Below are 20,020 nucleotides of genomic sequence, written 5' to 3' on the forward strand. Positions count from 1 at the left end.
AGAATCACTTGAACCCGGAAGACAGAGGTTGGAGGGAGCCAAGATCGTGCCACTGCACTCCAGCCTGGGCAACACAGTGAGACTCTGTCTCAAAACAGAAAGAAAAAAAAAAAAAAGAAAAGAAATCTGACATGTTTGAAATGTAAAATTTAAATTATTTCTCAAACCAATATGAATGTGCCCTGTATTGACCTCAAATTATGGGACAGAGCCTGGAGTGAAATGTCCTTATAGAAATGGGTTGCTGCCAAAGGGAAAGGAAAAGAGATGAAGCTCACACATAGGACTCTATATGCTAAAGATTACACCATGAAATTCAAAGGAAACTTACCAAACTAATACTGTCTCAAGTAAGTAGTTGTCCTCTGACATCAATATTGTGAACTGATCATTGTTTTTTGATACTGTGTTTCACAAATATTAAATGACACAGTTAATTCTCACTTATTTGATTTCAAGTATTTGTTTATTTGATACTCTTCTGTTTTCTGGATAGTAAAATCAGAATAGTACAACCTGATTGTTGTTAAAAATTACTAAATAATTAAAGCCGGGCCCAGTGGCTCACACCTGTAATCCCAGCACTTTGGGAGGCCTAGGTGGACGGATCACCTTAAGTCAGGAGTTCGAGACCAGCCTGACCAACATGGAGAAACCGTCTTTACTAAAAATACAAAATTAGCCAGGCTTGGTGGCACCTGCCTGTAATCCCAGCTATTCAGGAGGCTGAGGTAGGAGAATCGCTTGAACCCGGGAGGCGGAGGTTGCAGTGAGCCGAGATCGCGCCATTGCACTCCAGCCTGGGCAACAAGAGCAAAACTCTGCCTCAAAAAACAGCAACAACAATCACTAAAAACTTAAACTTAGTTATTTCGAGATTTTTTGTGCACTCTGAGGAGACTAAATTCCAAAACACGATTGCATCACCAGAAATTCAAGTTTATTTCATTCATACAAAGTTTTACTTTCTCTAGTAAACCTCTGAGAATTCAGAAAAGATGTACTGAGTTGTTTGGCTCTGACCTAATCCTGGTCTTTGGTTGCTTTAGAATATTATTTTAAAATGGCTGTAGGGGAGAGACTAAATATGTAAACGTTGAAATAAAATTGAAATATTTAACTTTGGTTACCTTAATCAAGTTTATAAAGGAATATACCAGACATCCATTTAGAAAGGTTAAAGTATTTAGGACAGAGATGTTTCACAGTCAACAACAGCAAGAATGCAAGTAAAGAATGACAAAAGCAAAAAATAAACTACAAACAAATCAGAGGTGATTTTCTGTCTGACATTCATATTCACTGTCTGCTGGTCTCTTTTTGCCCTGCAGAATAATTGATAGCAAGGGCAGTGGGAGACATAATGGGAAAGGCCTGAACTTGGTTTTTAACTTTGCCCCTTATTAGATGTGTGAACTTGAACAAACTGTTTAACTACTCTGAACTTCAATTTTTTCATATGTAGGGCTGAAATGATGATGAAATGAGATAATACACAGGAGGATAAAAGACAGTGTGTGCTGTGTATAAGCTACTCACTAAGAGTAACTCATTATTCCTATAGCACGGTGCATGGCTGCGAGAGAGGAAGATGGAAATGACCAATGGATTTTCAGAAAACTTCAAGTTTTTTGTTTTGTTTTTAAATAAGATTGGATATAATTTCTAAAACACTATGGGATAACTTCTCCATTATTGTTTTTATTTCTTCTGTTATTAACATGGGGTAGAAAACCCAAGATTGAAGTCTAACTCATAGCATCTGCAGTTTAGTAACCATAGACAAGATTGGAAGTATGTAAAATTGTATTTTTATTTAGACAATTTAAACACATTCCTAAAGTTAAATAAATTATTGTATTGGCTTTGGAGATTTCTTCTTTCAACCAATAGTTTATAATTCAGATCATCTCCTCTGGCAAGACACAGTTCTATCCTATTTTCTACATTCCATCTCCTCCCATTTTTCCCCTCTTACCTTGGTGGTAGTTTTCAGAAAAACACACAATGAAAAAAAGTGACAGAAAAAAACTATGCTGAAAATCGATTTGCTCTTTCAAGAACAGAAGGCAGTATAATCCTGTAAATAGGTGAGTAATTCTAAAATGTCAGATGAAGATGGTTTTCACAAAAGATTCAGTAAATCTTCCAAAAGAAACTTTACATAAAGCCTGCTAAATCTAAATTAACTCTATACAAAATATTAAACACAAACAAAAAGAATGCAATGGCGGAGATAACTTATTATTTTCCCTTCTTGCCTTTAGAACAGATCATCTGATTATTTGAGGAGCTATTTCTCTTTGGTGAGTTTGGAGGGAGTAAGCTTAAACAGTAAAAGTTCCAAAGTAGGTAAACTAAATGCATTCAACTAAACTCTCTAATTTACTTCTCTGAAGAATAACTTCCACTGTCATAAACTCTACTTAAAAACAGCTCTGCTTCATATATGTATAAAGAGAATGGGAATAAAGATTGCTAGCTCCAATCTCCAGTTGATAATCCTGGGGTTCTCTCTCATCAGGGATCCATACAAAAGCAATGAGGCCACCAAATTTCCATGGAAGTAACTGGTAAGACAAGTGATAGGCTTCTGTATTTTTGGAAAAAAACGTAATGCATTCTGTTTTAAAGTGTAGATGTTGCTACCAGTTTTGATAAAAATACTCTTAGAAACTTTTACTTAGTTTGATCATTGCAGTTTTCCCTGTTAAAGTGAACTAAAAATGGCCTCAGAACAACTCTGTACTTCTGTATTTGAGTCCTTGTGGAAGAACTGTAACCTAACTTAATAGGTAGACAAAATTGACCATCTAATTTAGGAGTATGCGTCTATAACAATGGCTGAGTCTTGGCCAATCCCGGCAGCCATGCTTCAACCTCTCACACACTGCTAACTGTTCAAACTGTGTTCAAATAAGGCAAACACCAACCTGTAACCAATCCAGCTGTTTCTGTACCTCACTTCCGATTTCTGTATGTCACTTCCCTTTTTTGTCTATAAATCTTCTTCCACCACATGTCTGCGGGAGTCTATCTGAATCTGCTGTGATTCTGGAGGCTGCCAATTCACAAATCATTCATTGCTCAATTAAGCTCCTTTAAATTTAATTTGGCTGAAGTTGCTAATAGGAATTTTTTATTAATCACAATAGAGCATTGTTAGAAACAAACAAATATGTTATTTCAATTTGATAAGAGATGACAATTTAAAAATAGAAGGCAGTACAGCAACCTATAATCACAATAATTCCTTTTTAAAAAACATGTTATTTCCTTAAAGATCCCTTATTCTTACTCTAACCTTTGTTCTAGTTCTTCCACTTAGAGCACTGAAAATTTTCTATCCGAAAAAAAAATATAGGTTTTCAATATTGCCTTATAAAACAGCTCAAGGAAACAAACTAATACCTAGGGCTCTACAAATTTTTAGGGTATTTTCCTTTTTTCCCCCTCATGCCTGAATTTCACATAAAAATGATTATGACTTTAGTAAATTTTGAGATTAAAGAAATATTAATTTGATTTTCAATAAATTAATTCTATTGGAGATAAAAATTCAAGTAGATTAAGCAGAACTTAATTGAATGACTCTATAATAATATTTTTAAGTCACAAAAGCCAAATAAACTTGTTTGCCTAATATGCTGAAGTTTATATTAGGAACAGAAACAAATGGATGCTAAAAATTAAAATGACTACCATGTAAGAAAAAAATCAAGAAAATCATATATTTTAGATGAACTAAATGCAGAAAGTAAGTAATCATATTTTGTAAGAAAACCCTTGCCTTTAATTTGAATTAAAATTACTGAAAATATCTGGAAATACTTTTAAAAGATTTAAATAAGTGCTGCCATATAAACTATCAATCCTCACCACAGCTAGCACATCCATCACAACCATGAAATGCACATCAGGAGACACTAACACCTAACTTGATTGCCCAGGACATTTCACAGAGGATCAAGCTTTTTGATGAGTTGCTATTGTTTTCTTCACCCTTTGATATTTGGGGTACATAAAGATGAGTGGCTCATTATACATCCCCTGATTATAGATAACAGGTCAGGGCACTGAATAAAGGAAGCAGCTGTTCTTTTCTTCTTCCTCTCCTCACACTAGCCCGTCTGAATTTAATACATGGGTCTATGCAGATTAGCGTCATTATGTAGAAATTTCATCCATTATTAGGTATGTGCATTTATTCATTCATTGGGCCATTTATGTTTTAGCAAACATTTATTAAGCCTTTACATAATAATAGTAATGGCAATAATGAGAGCAACTATTTATTGAGCACATACTAAGAGCTAAAAGGCTGGGAATATGAGGCTGTTCCCTTCAGGAAGGAAGCAGACCACTGCTTCCTCTTCCATCTGTGCTTTGAGACTTTCCTGGGGACCTCACCCATGCACCTAACCCAAGCTGTCTGCTTGCAGAAGTAATGGAATAGAAGAACCACCTGAAAGAAAAGGTGCTCCCTGAGTGTCACCTGGAGAAGAAGAGTTTAACCAGGAAGCTGGCTTCACCCAGAAGAAGCTAAAATAATAATGACCGCCAGCCTGGAACAAAACACTGCGGTGGGTACTGTGGGTATCACCCAAACTAATTTAGACAAGAATCCTCTTTTGAGGGTCCAATAGCACAGTCCAACAGGAGACATAAGTGATTCTGTCATTAACTTTATGCATATCTTATACTTGCTCAGCTCCTCTATTTATTTAAAAGTAAAGGCATTACAGAGGCCTGGGAACGAATGAAATATGTTCTGAAGCCAGGGCCAGACCAAGAGAAACACATGTTAAATAATTATTTGATTAACTCCGGCAGCGTTGCTAGTCATTGTCAGCCAAACGACTTTACAGCCTGAGTTGTCAGGAATCATGATTTATGCAGCTGAAATGACTGCAGTAATAAGTGCTCAGTGCACCTCTTCTTTTTTGTTATGTTGATGGGGCTTGAGAATCACACACACACACAAAGCAGAACCTTTAAAAGACTGAATTCCCCAGTGCTACAGTTATTAGCAATGTATTACGATTCTCTGCTGAGGTTTTTAATCCTGGCTCCTCTGATGGGTCACCTTTAAAAAATGAGTGTATGTATTAAAAATTTTCTGAAAGTTTTTGAGCACACAAGATTTTTAAAAAGTGTTTTCTATTTAACAGATATGATCAGGTTAAACATCTATTTTTGGTATCGCAAGTAGTGGACTAATGATTTTATACGACTTTCTGCCAGCATTTAATATCATATGTGTTTGACTCTTTCAACATTGCTTATGTCTGAGGAGCACAAAATAAAAATTCTCAAGGAGCTCCCTGAAGAGACCTAGTCTAGACTAAGTGAAATTTATGGAGAATTTGCACTGTCTGTTTTTGGTGGGGTACAGGGAAGTCCCAGGGATGGTAGCAAAGATGAGAGCCCCAAATGCTTGGGATAACAGACGATGATCTTGCTCTTATACAAAAGGGTGCTGGCAACAACTCACCCTTTCCTATTGACTCTGTTATACTCCAGTAAGCCGGGGGGGCTTGAAAATCTACTTAATGCATTTTGAACTCTTCAGCTTGATGGGTCATTGTCCCAAGAAATTGGTTTGAATCGGTAGCTGAAATACACAGTGTGACAGTGGAAGATCCTCTGCACCCAGTTTGACAAGGACGACTTGGCAGTTTGTCCAGCCTTACAGGTGAGCCTTTCATAGGACCACATCCACAAAAGGGAACAGAGGGGAGCCGCAAATCCCCAGACCTGAATCCCAGAGCAAGTGGACCATTTTCTTGCTTTCGTGTGATCCACTCTTGTAGGGCACAAAAGGTTAGTGTTTAGTCCTTCTCACAGCATGGCAAGTGGAGCTGGTCCCAACCTCGGAGGTTTTGGGAGGTTCTGTGGGAAGTGTTTTGGCAGCCTGAGCATTCTCTGTCAACAGTTCAAATTCATGGGAAAAGGCATGAAGCCAAAAGTGCTCGCAGGTGAATTATTTGTCCCTTTCAAGTGCATCTTACTTACCCTGATGACGTGTAAGTGTGTTTATCTTTGTTGGGAGGGACTATCAGGTAGGTCAGTAAATCCTTCCATGTATAAATTATAAATCACAAATGGCATGCAGGAGAAATACCAAGTCAGAATCTGCTCATTTGTTTGTCCGTTTCTCATCCCAAATATTAAACACAAGTGATGAGTGAAAAATTGATATTAATCATAATAAAAACAAGATCATGATATTGACGTGTTCCCAAAGTGTTTGGTCATGACAGAAGAAAAAGTGGAACAACTGTTCTTTGTAAAATATGGATGAGCTGGAAGCCAGAACCGACCCATTTAAAGAAAGCAAGAGAAACAGATCAGGCTTATTATCAAATACAAAAGAACAGCATGTCACTAACAACCTAAATTTATCTCAGATGTACAAAAAAATCTTACTCATCCCAAGCAGATCTCTAGACCAACATTCAAAAATGACTATAAAAGGCTTCAGAAGTTGAAAACTTTTTCTAGGATTCTATTTACAAGATACTACCTCAATTTTTGTTTGTTTGTTTGAGACGGAGTTTTGCTCTTGTTGCCCAGGCTGGAGTGCAATGGCACGATCTCAGCTCACTGCAACCTCTGCCTCCTGGGTTCAAGCGATTCTCCTCCCTCAGCCTCCCAAGTAGCTGGGACTACAGGCATGCGCCACCATGCATGGCTAATTTTGTATTTTTAGTAGAGACGGGGTTTCTCCATGTTGGTCAGGCTGGTCTCGAACTCCCAACCTCAGGTGATCTTCCCACCTCGACCTCCCAAAGTGCTGGAATTACAGGCATGAGCCACCGCTCTCAGCCAATCTACCTCAATTTAAGAAACATTGTTTGATATCTCCTTGCTAATTAGTCTTCCTTTTCGTACATCACAAAACTGTTGAAAATTACTTAAAAAGTACTCCTAATCAACAACCAAAAGTAGATCCCGGCCACGCCACGCACAGTGGGTGGCTTACCACACCTGTAATCCCAGCACTTTGGGAGGCTGAGACAGGAACACTGCTTACATCCAGCAGTTTGAGACCAGCCTGGGCAACATAATGAGACTCTGCCTCTACGAGAAGTTTTTAAAAATTAGCTGGGCATAGTGGCATGCACCTGTAGTCCCAGCTACTGGGGAGGCTGAGGTGGGAGGATCCTTTGAGCCTGGGAGGTCAAGGCCTCAGTGAGCCGTGATTGTGCCACTGCACTCAGCCTGGGCAACAGAGCAAGACCCTGTCTCAAAAATAATAATAAAAGACATAGATCTCTTTTGTGTCTGGAAAGCAGACCATAAGAAGATCTATGTTTTATTTTTTAAAATAGGATTTTTTCCCCCTAGTCTTGAGGCAGGATCATTTCTAAAGAGGCTCAGATTTGAAGGGGGAAAAAAAAAATGATGAAGTCATAAATCCTTCCCCCAGGAAAAGAAAGAAAAACAAAACATAGCATTAAAAATTTTGGCAGATGGATGATCACCTTCATGTTTTCCTCAAGGCTGTATTAAGGTTACATTTCTCCTGTCAAAAACACACCCAGGAATCCATTCCCTGCTATGTAGAAGTGGAGGAAGTGAATGGCTGAAATACAAGGACTGAGAAGAGGCCAGGCTCTGTGAAAAGGGGACCTGGATTCCATTCCTAACATTTAACAATTTAAGGTTTCTAGGGGTCAGTTTCCTCTAAGAGTACCAGACTAAATAATTTAAAATATCTCTTTTTAATCCTCAAAAATTCCAAGTCTATACGGTTCCCATGATCTGATAGATTCAATGATTCTTTTTTCTTTTTTTTTTTTTTTTTTTGAGACATAGTCTTGCTCTGTCCTGTAGGCTGGAGTGCAGAGGCACAATCTCGCCTCACTGCAACCTCCGCCTCTCAGGTTCAAGTGATTCTCTTGCCTCCGCCTCCCAAGTAGCTGGGATTAGAGGCGTCCGCTGCGACGCCTGGTTAATTTTTGTATTTTTAGTAGAGACGGGGTTTTACCATGTTGGTCAGGCTGGTCTTGAACTCCTGAACTCACGTGATTGGCCCGCCTTGGCCCAAAGTGCTGGAATCACAGGGGTGAGCCACTATGCCCGACCTAGATTCAGTGATTCTGAAATAACCTAGGATGCTTTGATAAACCCCAAAGTCACTTACAATTCAGTTCAAATGCCATTTAGCACATTAGTCCAGTATGTTTATCTTTCCTTCCAGGACCGGTGCAGACTCATTTATGGAGCTCAGTTCCTGAGCTCCACCACTTTACCAGCCCTAGGACTGTGAGCAAGGTACTTTTTTTTCCCCAAATAAATCCACCCCTCCAAACTGTTTATTGAAATTTCTCTTACCTGTCTTAGCAGAGATTCCCAAGCATTCCTGTGCTCTTTTTGTCACTTACTAAAAATCAGATCAGAAAAAAGAGGGAAAGAATGTTCAAGGGAAACAGATGTCTTTGCTCTATGGTGTGGAAGTTCATTCATCCACATGTATTGCTGAGCACCTACGTGTGCCTGACATAGGGAAGGGATGACTGGCATGGCCTGTGTTTCCACAGAGCACACGTTCTACTGGCAGGGATAGAACTGTACAGGAAAATAAACATGGTAATATGAGAGACTGAGAATGGGGCTGGGAAGGTGGTTCATAGGGGATCTCAATTAATAAAGGGCCAGCAGTTGTGAAGATTATATGGGGAAAACATGCCAGGGAGAAGAGAAAGTTGCAGAAGGCCTGCAGTAGGCATGTATTAGACAGACAGAAGATTACTGTTGCTAGGAAATGTTGCAAGAGGCATGCCAAGATTGAGATCAGAGTGGCCATCCTGAGCCACATCACAGGCCCTTAACTCAGTGAGGAGTTTAGTTTTTATTCTCAGTCTGGCAATATTATTTGATAAAAATTTTCAAAAGATTCATTTGGCTGTTGGTAGAACGTGGATGACAGGAAGTATGATTAGAAGCAGGGGACCTGTAAGGAGGCCGTTGAGATCCAGCAGAGAGGGCATGGCCACCTGGACCAGCGTGGAGGAGGGCGAGCCCGGAGTCGAGAGTTCCAAGTAAGTGACATAAAGGACTAACTCTGCTCTTCCTCACAGTTGCAGGACTTTTTTTTTTTTTTAAGTGGACTTCAGATTCCAAACAAGTGACATACAAAGCAAATTTTGATTTTCCCCTTGGCTGTATCCTTCCAAATGAGTCATGTCTGCATCTACTTAAGCAGACTGGGCCACCACTTCCCAGCTCAAGAATGCCACCCGCATGTGCTATCACAACAGCTTTGATGAGGGTTGGCCACCAGGCCCTGGGTCCTGACCACTTACAAGTGGGCCACACCTTGATAGCAGCTGCATGACAGCACCCACTAACTCGAGGAAGCCAGCCGAGGGGCCAGCTTCCTGAGCGTGATTCAAACTGGAACTAAGGGTGCAGCTGACAAGAGTTTGTCAACAGCCATTGAAGTAAATGAGTGATGAGGTTTCAGGTTGACATTAGGTAGCTGCTGGTGTGGGCAGCGCAGTGTTGTTTTACAAATGAGGTCTTTACTTTCCCGTGTCCTCCCAGAACATAATTTCATCTAATTGGGAGGCAGAAAATAGGTAGCTGGTTTTCATGAAAACTGAGAAATTGAGTGGATTTATTCAGATCTGAAACCGTTCATGCTTCCCCCTTCCCCTTCATTGCTTCTGTGGTTAAGAGCTCAGTCCTTATCCTCCAATGCAAAATGGTCCTCACCTCCAGCTTGTAAGAAACAAGAATCCTCTCCTGACGCCTGTAGTCTAGGTTAGGAAATCTCTCTTCCCTAGACCCCGCTCTTTGCCCGCTCCTGCTGCACAACTGTAATCCAGTCATGAACTGGGTGTTTCGAGGTTTCATGTCTATCACCCTTTGCAGAACACACTCTCAGATCCATAGCAGCCGCAAATATGCCCATCCTGTTTACTATTACATCTCTAACATTTAGTACAGGGACCTGTAACGATGGCTACTCACCACAAATATGTAGACTAAGTACACGGATGAATGAATGAATGATGACACAGTTGCCTTTAGCATCTAAATGTCTAGACACAGGGAGCAACTCAGACCACTCCTTGCTGTGAACCAAGCTGTACGAAGATCATTTCAGATTTACTTTTCTTTTTCTGTTCCTATGCTTTCTGTTTCTATGTTTCTTGCCATTGTGACTTACATTTCCCTTCAAACAGCCTTGCAACATTATGGGCTTGGCTGAAGGTTGCCAAAAAGGAAAGAGCACAATCCTAACAGGGGTAAGCAAGCAGGTCTGCTGATAATACTTAAAAGGTGGGAGGAGCAGGGGAGGCAGAATTGTAATGCTCTCTTGCTTGGGAGCACTTGTCTCCCAGAGGAAGGGTTAGATCACTCAACAAAATATGAAACCAGAGAGCAGAGTAGTTTTGAAAAGTTAAAATATTTAGATATGAATACTTTTCAGAGGAAAGATAGCAGTAAAGGTTGGCGGGGTGGGGCTGGTGCGAGAAGAAATAAATCTTATCAAAGGCAGCCTTGGGAGCTCAGGCAGATAGGATAAGAGATAAGTCCCTTTGCAGAGTTAGTCACACCCTCCCACATACAATTCACTTGGCAAAGTTTCCTTTACTAACAAAGCAGGTGCATGTTTTAACCAAAAAACAGTGCATTGCAACAGCTAGGCTGGCTATAAATGTAGTTTTAAACATTTTTTTTAAAGCACTCAAGTAGGCAGGATATAACAAAACATAATCTACAGGAAATCTGAGAATATAGGGTCTTATGGCCACAAAGCAAGTCCAAGTTTTCTCGTCGAACTTTAAATGATGGACAGTTTCTGAAAAGGGGCATTTGGACCTTAAGTCAGAGACAACAGAGCTGACATTCCTTCCAAAGCTCTGTGGAGTGGAAAACAGATGGTGATTCCAAAGCAAGAATCTGAGGAAAGGAGCCAGGTTGAGATGAGAAAGGGGCAATTAACAGTGAGAAAACCCAGTTCCTTTCCTTCAGCTCTTCAGACAAATCCAACAGAACTTCTTTTCCTCTGCTCCAGCTATTAGGTTGGTACAAAAGTCATTGCGATCTTTGCATTACTTTCAATGGCAAAAACCGCAATTACCTTTGCACCAACCAACCTAATGTAAGGACATGCTACCTGGGAGACTCTGCTCGTGGATGATATTAATGCTTCTGCCTCTGCCACTCAAAGTCAGCCCCACAACTTACTATCCCCTAGCAAGGGAGCTACTCAGGGTTTAGAAACAAAGAACATTAAAAAGGCCTGTACATAGTGATAGAATAACCAAATCAGCCTTTCAAATGCAAGACAAAGAAGCATTCTATACTCACAGCCCAAATAAACAAAAGCAGTTTACCTCCAATGCCACCTAGAGTCCTAGCCTCTCCCTTTCTCTCTCTCTGGACTAAGACCTCTTTATTTCCTCTGTAGTTTCTCGGTGTCTCTTCTTTTCTCTTTTGCTTCCTCTCCCATTTCGTTTACTGACCATTATCAAAATTTAAAATGAACTTTTAAACACCCATTTTGTGTAATTTTTAAAAAGCATGATGTTCATGCTGATCATGTCATTCCTGTGTTGAAAATCTTTCAATGATCCCCACTGTATATACCACAGGATTCAACCAGAAGAACAGAGAAGCTCAAAGCCTCTCATAGCTAGCCCCAATTTGTCCCTCAAACATCCTGCACTTCAATCAAACCAGACAGAGTGCCAGTTGTTCTCACTTGGATTGTTCTTTAAACACTTCCAATCACCTACAAATAATGAAATTTTATCTTCTCTTCACAGCCTAAAATCAGCCACTACCTTTTCTATCAAGCATTGCTACATTTGGGAATCAGAATTCAAATGTTTTTTGTATACACAGCACTTCTGTATACAAATACATATATGTGTCTTTGAACATATATTTATTTACTTTATTATCCAGTAGGCAACTGGTAGACCCAGAGTGTAAGACTTATTTCCTCTAACCACACACACACACACACACACACACACACACACACACACAGAGAGAGAGAGAGAGAGAGAGACAGTGAGAGTGAGGGGGAGGGGAGAGAGAGAGAGAGAGAAAAACAGACAGTGCCTATTATCTTATGTTAAATATAATAGATGTATCTTTAGGAAGTAGAATTTTTAAACTTAGTAGCCAAGTGTTTCCAGACTTTCAATTTTACTTTCTCTTCCCCCATATCCTATTTTTGAAAATTCATGTAATCTCTGATTTTGTTTTCTATGAGCTGGTGACCACTGAACAAATGAAAATCATCAATCATTCTTGAAATTCATGTTTCATAATGTAACATCCCTTGCCAGTTGCACTTTTAGCATGAATTTTTAGAAAAAGTATAGAATGACAAAAGGCTACTACATATTCAATAAGTCTTTAAAATATATTTGCATTTTGTTAACCATAGTAGGATCTGCATGCATTTGAAATTGGCTATAACTTATGTTTTGTTATATTGCGCCCCCTTTGACGCTTTTTAGAAAACAACATTTAAAACTACTTTTTGAAGAAACAGAAATGATGAAATTCTGATTATTCCAAACACAACAAGGCTTGGACCATATAGTGTTAACCCAAGGATAATTCTTGTAAGAATTCTTCCCCATTCTCAACCCTCAGACTCTATTACCTACTGTTGTGAATGCCAATGAACTAATCATTGCTTGGCCTAACTTCTAGAATCCAACTTCATTCCAAACCTGCCCTTGAGTAAGAAAAGGAAGAAAGCTCTATCCAAGACCAGTGCAACGGGAGGATCTCATTTCCATTTAGATGTTTCAGGATATTTTACAAAGTAGAATTGAAACTGGACTTAAGTTTCCCCAACCAAATGCCAGAGACAGTAGAGACGCTATAACCAACATAGGGAAGACAGGAAGACATGTCAGTTTCAAAAGGAAGGGCATGAGGTCAGCTAGTGGGTCATGATATGTTTGAGTTGAGATGTTCAGGAAGCAATTGGAAAGACAGGTCTGGAGGTCAGCACTACTAGAGGCAGAGATTTGGAAAATATCTGCCAAAAGCATAAGTGTCACAGGAGTGCATGAACTGTAGATTCAGAAAAAAGTTTAAGAAAGAACCTTGTAAATACCATATGTCAGAGGTAATTGGAGAATACGGAATTAGAAAAACAAAACAAACAAACAAAGCCAGGAGCAGTGACTCACACCTGTAATCTCAGTGTTTTGGGAGGCTGAGGCAGGCGGATCACCTGAGATCAAGAGTTCGACACCAGCCTGGCCAACATGGCGAAGCCCAGTCTCTACTAAAAATAGAAAAAAATTAGGTGGGCATGATGGCACGCGCCTGCAGTCCCAGCTACTCAGGAGTCTGAGGCATGAGAATCGCTTGAACCCAGGTGGCAGACGTTGCAGTGAGCCAAGATCGCGCCACTGCATTCCAGCCTGGGTGACAGAGCAAGACTCCATCTCAATAAATTGAAAAAACAAAAACAAAAAACAAAAACAAATAAACAAAAAACCCAAAATAGACCAGAAATACAGAGCAAAAGGGAACGAGCATTTACTGAGCACTGCCTGGGACTAGGCCAGGCACTTTAAATATGCATTCTCATTTAATTCTCACCATTTTCTCTTGATATAGATACTGCCAGTTATGCCCATTGTACATGTGAGGCACCAGATAAATTTGAGGCCCAGTGTTACAGATAATGCTACATTCATCATTGAAGAACGGGGAAGGTAAATGAAGAAACCCAAGAGAAAGCAGAATTTCCAACCATCAGATATGGTATCAAGGAAAATGAGGCTTGGAAAAAGAGTTTTGGATTGTCAATATCACACGTTTGAATTCTTTGAGAACTGCACAGGGGAGTGACAAAGATGGAAGTTAAGCTGTAGGATTGGTCCAGTGCATAAAGGCACAATTAATCAAAAACTTAGCTAAAAACACCTGTTCAATGACCAACCTATAAATGATATACGGCAACAGATTCTTGACACGACACCACTCATTATTACAGGGATTTGAACACTAGGTGAAACTGGGGTCTCTGAAACCGAACTGGCTTACTTAATAAATTCCCACTCTCACCCCAAAACGTGTTTCAAACAAGGTTTCCCACACTTCATTTACTTATGCTTCATTTTTATGAGTTTTACCTTCTGAGAGTTCAATTATGTTCTTGATATGTCAAAAGCAACTTACCATAAATCAAAGGCAACAATAAAAATGAAATCTTATTATTAATTTTTTTTTCTTTTTTTTTTTTTTTTTTGAGACGGAGTCTCCTTCTGTTGCCCAGGCTGGAATGTAGTGGTGCGATCTTGGCTCACTGCAACCCAACCTCTGCCTCCCAGGTTCAAGTGATTCTTTTGCCTCAGCCTCATGAGTAGCTGGGATTACAGGTGCGCGCCACCATCCGCCTAATTTTTGATGGGGTTTCACCATGTTGACCAGGCTGGTCTCGAATTCCTGACTTCAGGTGATCCGCCTGCATCGGCCTCCCAAAATGCTGGGATTACAGGCGTGAGATACCATACCCAGCCAAAAGATTTTTTTAAACTGTCTGTCATTATGCAGCATTTGAAAACCCCAGTACTGCCAATATACCTTCCTCACTTACAAAAGAGAACACTGGCAATAGGTTGTGTAATAAGAATAGCAAGCAGTTACTGGGGCTCTCTATGTGCACTTTCATTAATTCCTTTGATCCCCCCAACAATGCTAAGAAGTAAGGGCTATTGTTAATTGGCTAACTAATACATTTAGTCAATAATTTTTTTTTTTTTTGAGACGCAGTTTCCCTCTTGTTGCCCAGGCTGGAGTGCAATGGCACGATCTCGGCTCACCACAACCTCCGCCTCCCAAGTTCAAGCAATTCTCCTGCCTCAGCCTCCCGAGTAGCTGGGATTACAGGCATGTGCCACCACACCTGGCTAATTTTGTATTTTTAGTAGAGATGGGGTTTCTCCATGTTGTTCAGGCTGGTCTCAAACTCCCGACCTCAGGTGATCTGCCCATGTCGGCCTCCTAAATTGTTGAGATTACAGGCATGAGCCACCGTGCCCGGCCAGAATATTTTTTATTAACTTTTTTTGAGACAGAGCCTCCCTCTGTCACCCAGGCTGGAGTGCAGTGGCGTGATCCCGGCTCACTGCAACCTCCACCTCTGAGGCTCCAGAAATTCTTCTGCTTCAGCCTCCTGGGTAGCTGAGATTACAGACGTGTGCCACCACGCCTGGCTAATATTTTTTGCATTTTTAAGAGAGACAAAGTTTCATCATGTTGGTCAGGCTGGTCTCAAACTCCTGAACTCAAATGACAGCCTCCCAAAGTGCTGGGATTACAGGCATGAGCCACCGTGCCCAGCCCTCAGTAGAATATTTTTTGAGCACCTGGTATGTCCTAGGTGCTGGGATAAATTCAAACCCTTTTTGTTAAATTGAAGGAAGAAGAGGGGAGTGGAAAGAAACAAACAAAGCAAAACAAATATATATAAAATGCCTTGTGGTGAGAAATGTTCTGAAGGAGAGAAAAAAAATGAGATATATTCCAATGGAGAAAACTGAGGCACCCAAATCATGCTGGACTTGCAGAGGGCAATGCAAAGTTCATGAAGTAGCAAAGCAGAAGTCAGATGTTAAGAGAAAACTCCAGAGCAAAACACTCCAGAGCAAAGATGTCCAGCCACGTGTGTGTGCTGCCGCCTCTCCTGCCGGATGCTAACTCCACTTCTTAGCACCAGTATCCAACCCATCAGATACTGCCTGAGTACCCTTTAATGCTACGCTTCGGAGTAAAATAAAGAACTAGTGAAACTTGAGAAAGCATAATCACCTATATACAGTCAAGAGGGAAAGTGGTAAATGACATGTCTCTATAGTTCCTCCAGTGTTTGCCTATCTTTTCAGGACTTTTTGCTGAAATGAGAATGAGAATGAGGATGTAGGCAGTGGTTGGTCCATGTTAAATCTTAGTAGAAGTCATTAGAACCCACTCAGTTAGACTTATAATCAGTGTTACATGGGGATGAATGTCACCTGGGAAGAGCGGCTGTAATTTCCTAACAAAGCCTATGTCAAATGAAAAGGCAAATTGGGGAAGACAAGGAAGGACATTGTACTTAGTGACCTTTCAGAATTTACCAAATGCTTAATCATCTACATAAAAGGTGCAAATATGCTTTAACGGCTTTACTTAACCTGGGAAGATACAACTTATAAAAACATCTCACGTGTCAATTCACATTACTAAACACCAGCTGGATTAGTTGCCACACAATTGATGCTTATTAGCACCCAAAAGCTTGATGTGATGGCTACGGCAGGCTACTGCTCATGAATTAAAATGGACATGCTCATACTTAAGGTATGTGTTTCCCAACTCAGAGATTTAAAATGAAGTTTTCCAAGTAACAGTTATATTTTTATAACTCCTAAGTTCTCAAAAGTATCCTATTATCTTATTTACCTGGAATGAGTGCTGGAGGGAGAAAAAAAGAGGCAATTTTTATAAATCTATAAATATGTAATTTTATAGCCTTTTGAAAGAGTTTACTATTTGCAATGCTCACCAAATTACATGCCCATGATAGAAATTTCTATTTCATAAAAGAATGTGATAAAAATTGATGATGCAAACTAGACCAATCTGTCAAGGTCCACAGTGTTCACAATGGCCTCAGGACAGAGCAGCTGCAAGTCATCTGTCCCCAGCAGTGTGAGCACAGAGAGAACACCCATCACACTGCATGGAACACCCCGTTTAGGCAGATGAAAACAGGCGTGAGACTCAATGCACAACATGTAGATTAAGTTAAAAGGTTAATTTTCTGACTGGTGGTCTGGATAGTAGAGCTGTGGAGGAAAACGAGTTATCATATGCTCCGTAAATTTCCTTTCGGTTAAAAAAGATAAGGGAAAGAGAGACGGATATGTCCTTGATTCAGTGCCATGAGTTCCGGCAGTGAGGATGCTCACTGTCACGCCTTTCCCAGGTTTGATCTGATGGAGGACGAACGACTCAGTGGTTAGACACGGGCTCGACAGTCAGACAAACACATTGAATGATGTTGCTGCCACTTGAGAGAGCGGACGAGATCTGGCTCTTAACTCTCAGCTGTGGCTTCCCCAGCAAAATGGGGTTGATATTAAGTGAGGAATAATAATAAGAAACTGCCCACAAAGTAATTGGCACCAGCACTCAATACACCACTACCTGAGTCCTCTTCAGGAAACAGAAAGTTGGAGCCTATATCCCTTACAGGGAAGAATTGAGATTCTCTGAAAAAAATAAAACGTTGCCAAGAAAAGAAGCTGGGAGGAGAGGAAAAGGTCTACTGAGTACTTTTAGGGACTGTGTCTCCAGCGTGATAGAAATAGTGTATAATTTTTTATAACTCTCTATTAGATACTGTGTTTCCCATTTTATTTTCTAGATTAAAAAAAATTGAGGTTTAGCAAAGCTTCCAACTGGTTACATAGCCAAAGCAGGAGTCCAATTGAGGTTTATCGCATTTCAAAAATAATTATATCTAATATTTATTAAAGAATTATGGCTCAGCACCTTATATACATAATCATACTAAATATATAAGACACTCTTATGAATAAGGAAACACATTATCCCCATTTTAAGCTAAGGAAACTGGGGCATATACAGTTAAGCAGTTGCTTGAGTAAATATGGCTAATAAGTGACAGCGTTAGGATTTGAAGCAAGGCAGTGTAATTCCAGGTCACAGCCACGATACACGTGTGCCTCGAAGGTTGCAGGCAGGATACATGTGTCCCTCGAAGGTCATGAGCATGATATACACGTCTCAAAGGTCTCCACCTTTCTCCTGTGTGCTCAGGAAACAACACAATCTAGCGTAAAAAAAAAAAAAAAAAAAAAAAAATTCATGGCTGGGTGCAATGGTTCACGCCTGTAATCCCAGCACTTTGGGAGGCCGAGGTGGGCGGGTCTCTTGAGGTCAGGAGTTCCAGAGCAGCCTAGCCAACTTGGTGAAACCCCCCTCTCTACTAGAAATACAAAAATTAGCCAGGCGCAGTGGCAAGCGCCTATAATCCCAGCTATTCGGGAGGCTGAGGCAGGAGAATTGCTTGAACCCGGGAGGCAGAGGTTGCAGTGAGCCGAGATCAAGATCGCGCCATTGCACTCCAGCCTGGGCAATATAGCAAGACTCAGCATCAAAAAAAAAAAAAAAAAATTGACACACAAACACATGTTTAAAATGAGCAGTATTAAAATCTGAATCTACGCCCGTCTCTACTAAAAATACAAAAAAAATAAGCCGGGCATGGTGGTGGGCGCCTGTAGTCCCAGCTACTGAGGAGGCTGAGGCAGGAGAATGGCGTGAATCCGGGAGGCGGAGCTTGCAGTGAGCCGAGATCGCGCCACTGCACTCCAGCCTGGGCAACAGAGTGAGACTCTGTCTCAAGAAAAAAAAAAAAATCGGAATCTACTACTTTGTCCTTACAACAACATAGGAATAAACTAGAACGTTGTGGAAATGGATAAATTCAACATGCTCCATGTTCTCTTGGTTTAGAGGATTATTAATAACCCTTTTCGACTCTTGAGGCGTCTTCAGAATGACAAGTGCCTCTGATTAACGTCCACGTGCACATATTCACCTGCAGAGCCTCTCATCGGAAAATATTAAGAGGAAGGGAAGAGAAAGGGAGAAATAGAAAACTGAAGAGGTAGCTGAAATAGATACACACAGTTCCTCAAACAATGCCCCGGACAGACCTTCACAATCTCCAGATACAGGACAATGATTCAGTCCCATAAGACAGAAGCTCCTGTGGTGAGGCCCACTGAGAGTCCACTCTCATTGTCACCTGGTCATTTACAGCTGAGTATGGAGGCCCCAGCCCCAGCAACCGGGGAGGTCCACTGTGGTCTGCCTGACACTGGGCAGTTACAGACAATGGGGCAAGAGGGGGTGTCTGTGCTTCCTCAGGGCCACCTTCTCAAATCCTTCATAAGGATTCAACATAACATTGGCCTGGATCAGTTCTGAAGATATCAGGGGTTTATATTTATCTCACAATAGCCTGATGAGGTGCATTGTATTATTATTACCATTTTACAGAAGAGGAAATTGAGGAACAAAGAGATGAGGGAACTTATCTGTCACATGGCTAAGGAACTGGCGGAGCAGGGTGGAGTCCAAGGCAATCTGACTCCAGAGCTCACTGCAAACCCCTCCTTTTAAAATTTCCCCAATTTCTGAGGCTCATGAGCAGAGACAAAGACATTCTTTCACAAGTTAGAAGTGTTTATACATCTTTCCCAGGCCCCACCCCTACCTAACCACCCCCCACCCCACCATTTCCCTTCCCCTTCCTTCTCTGTGCACACAGAGGACAAACCTTATCTGTTGTTTAAAACACAGTTATGCCTGTCTCATTCTCTCTTGTGTAAATGCAGCAAGATTCCTGATACAAAGGCCTGTAATCCATAGTAAAAGTCTGATAAGCGTCTCTTAGGTGAAAGAGCAAACATATTAGCATTGCGGGAGAATGAACTCATTGAGTAAAAAATACACAGACTCAAGAAGACAGGGTGACCAGCATAAAATAGCAAATACTAGCCTTGCTACGCTGCCTCCCTCAGTAACCATTTAAACAGGAAGTGTATATTAACCATTAGATGCATCAGCAACAACAATAACAACAAAATTCGAGCAGCCAATTCAACGTCTTCTCTGCTCATGTACATAAGGCTATAAATCCCAGCCACCAACTGCTCACCTTAATCTTATTCCCTTTGAATCACCACAGCCAAGTCTGAACAACTTTTTCATTATAATATTATTATCTGAGTCTTGCAGTGCTTGTTTATAAAGCATTTTCCTAAACAGTACCTCATTTAATTAACTGAATCATCAACACAACCCGGTAAGGTAGGAGTTCTCCTTTTTCCCAGATTAGGAAACTGAGTTTCAGGGAGATTACCCAGCCAGTAGGAGCAGAAACTGGCTTTTCTGATTCTAGATCCTATGCTACTTCCTTGACACCATTTCCCCATCCTCTGAT

At 40.6% G+C, this 20,020-nt stretch overlaps 1 protein-coding gene across 3 annotated transcripts in view; it reads right to left on the reverse strand.

Annotated features, from left to right (window-relative positions):
• Positions 1–20,020, reverse strand: part of EPHA4 (EPH receptor A4) — a 153,271-nt gene that overhangs the window by 89,824 nt on the left and 43,427 nt on the right. Inside the window, exon 4 of one of the 3 annotated variants that reach the window (XM_063647999.1) lies at positions 1,645–3,061. The exons of the other annotated variants lie outside the window; for them this stretch is intronic. Within the exon in view, the coding sequence (XP_063504069.1) occupies positions 2,982–3,061 (80 nt within the window). The 3' untranslated portion in view covers positions 1,645–2,981. Of the gene's footprint in view, positions 1–1,644; positions 3,062–20,020 lie in introns of those variants that run through there. 3 annotated transcript variants of the gene reach the window in all.

Source organism: Pongo pygmaeus, chromosome 11, assembly GCF_028885625.2.
Source record: "Pongo pygmaeus isolate AG05252 chromosome 11, NHGRI_mPonPyg2-v2.0_pri, whole genome shotgun sequence".
Lineage (NCBI taxonomy): Eukaryota > Metazoa > Chordata > Mammalia > Primates > Hominidae > Pongo > Pongo pygmaeus.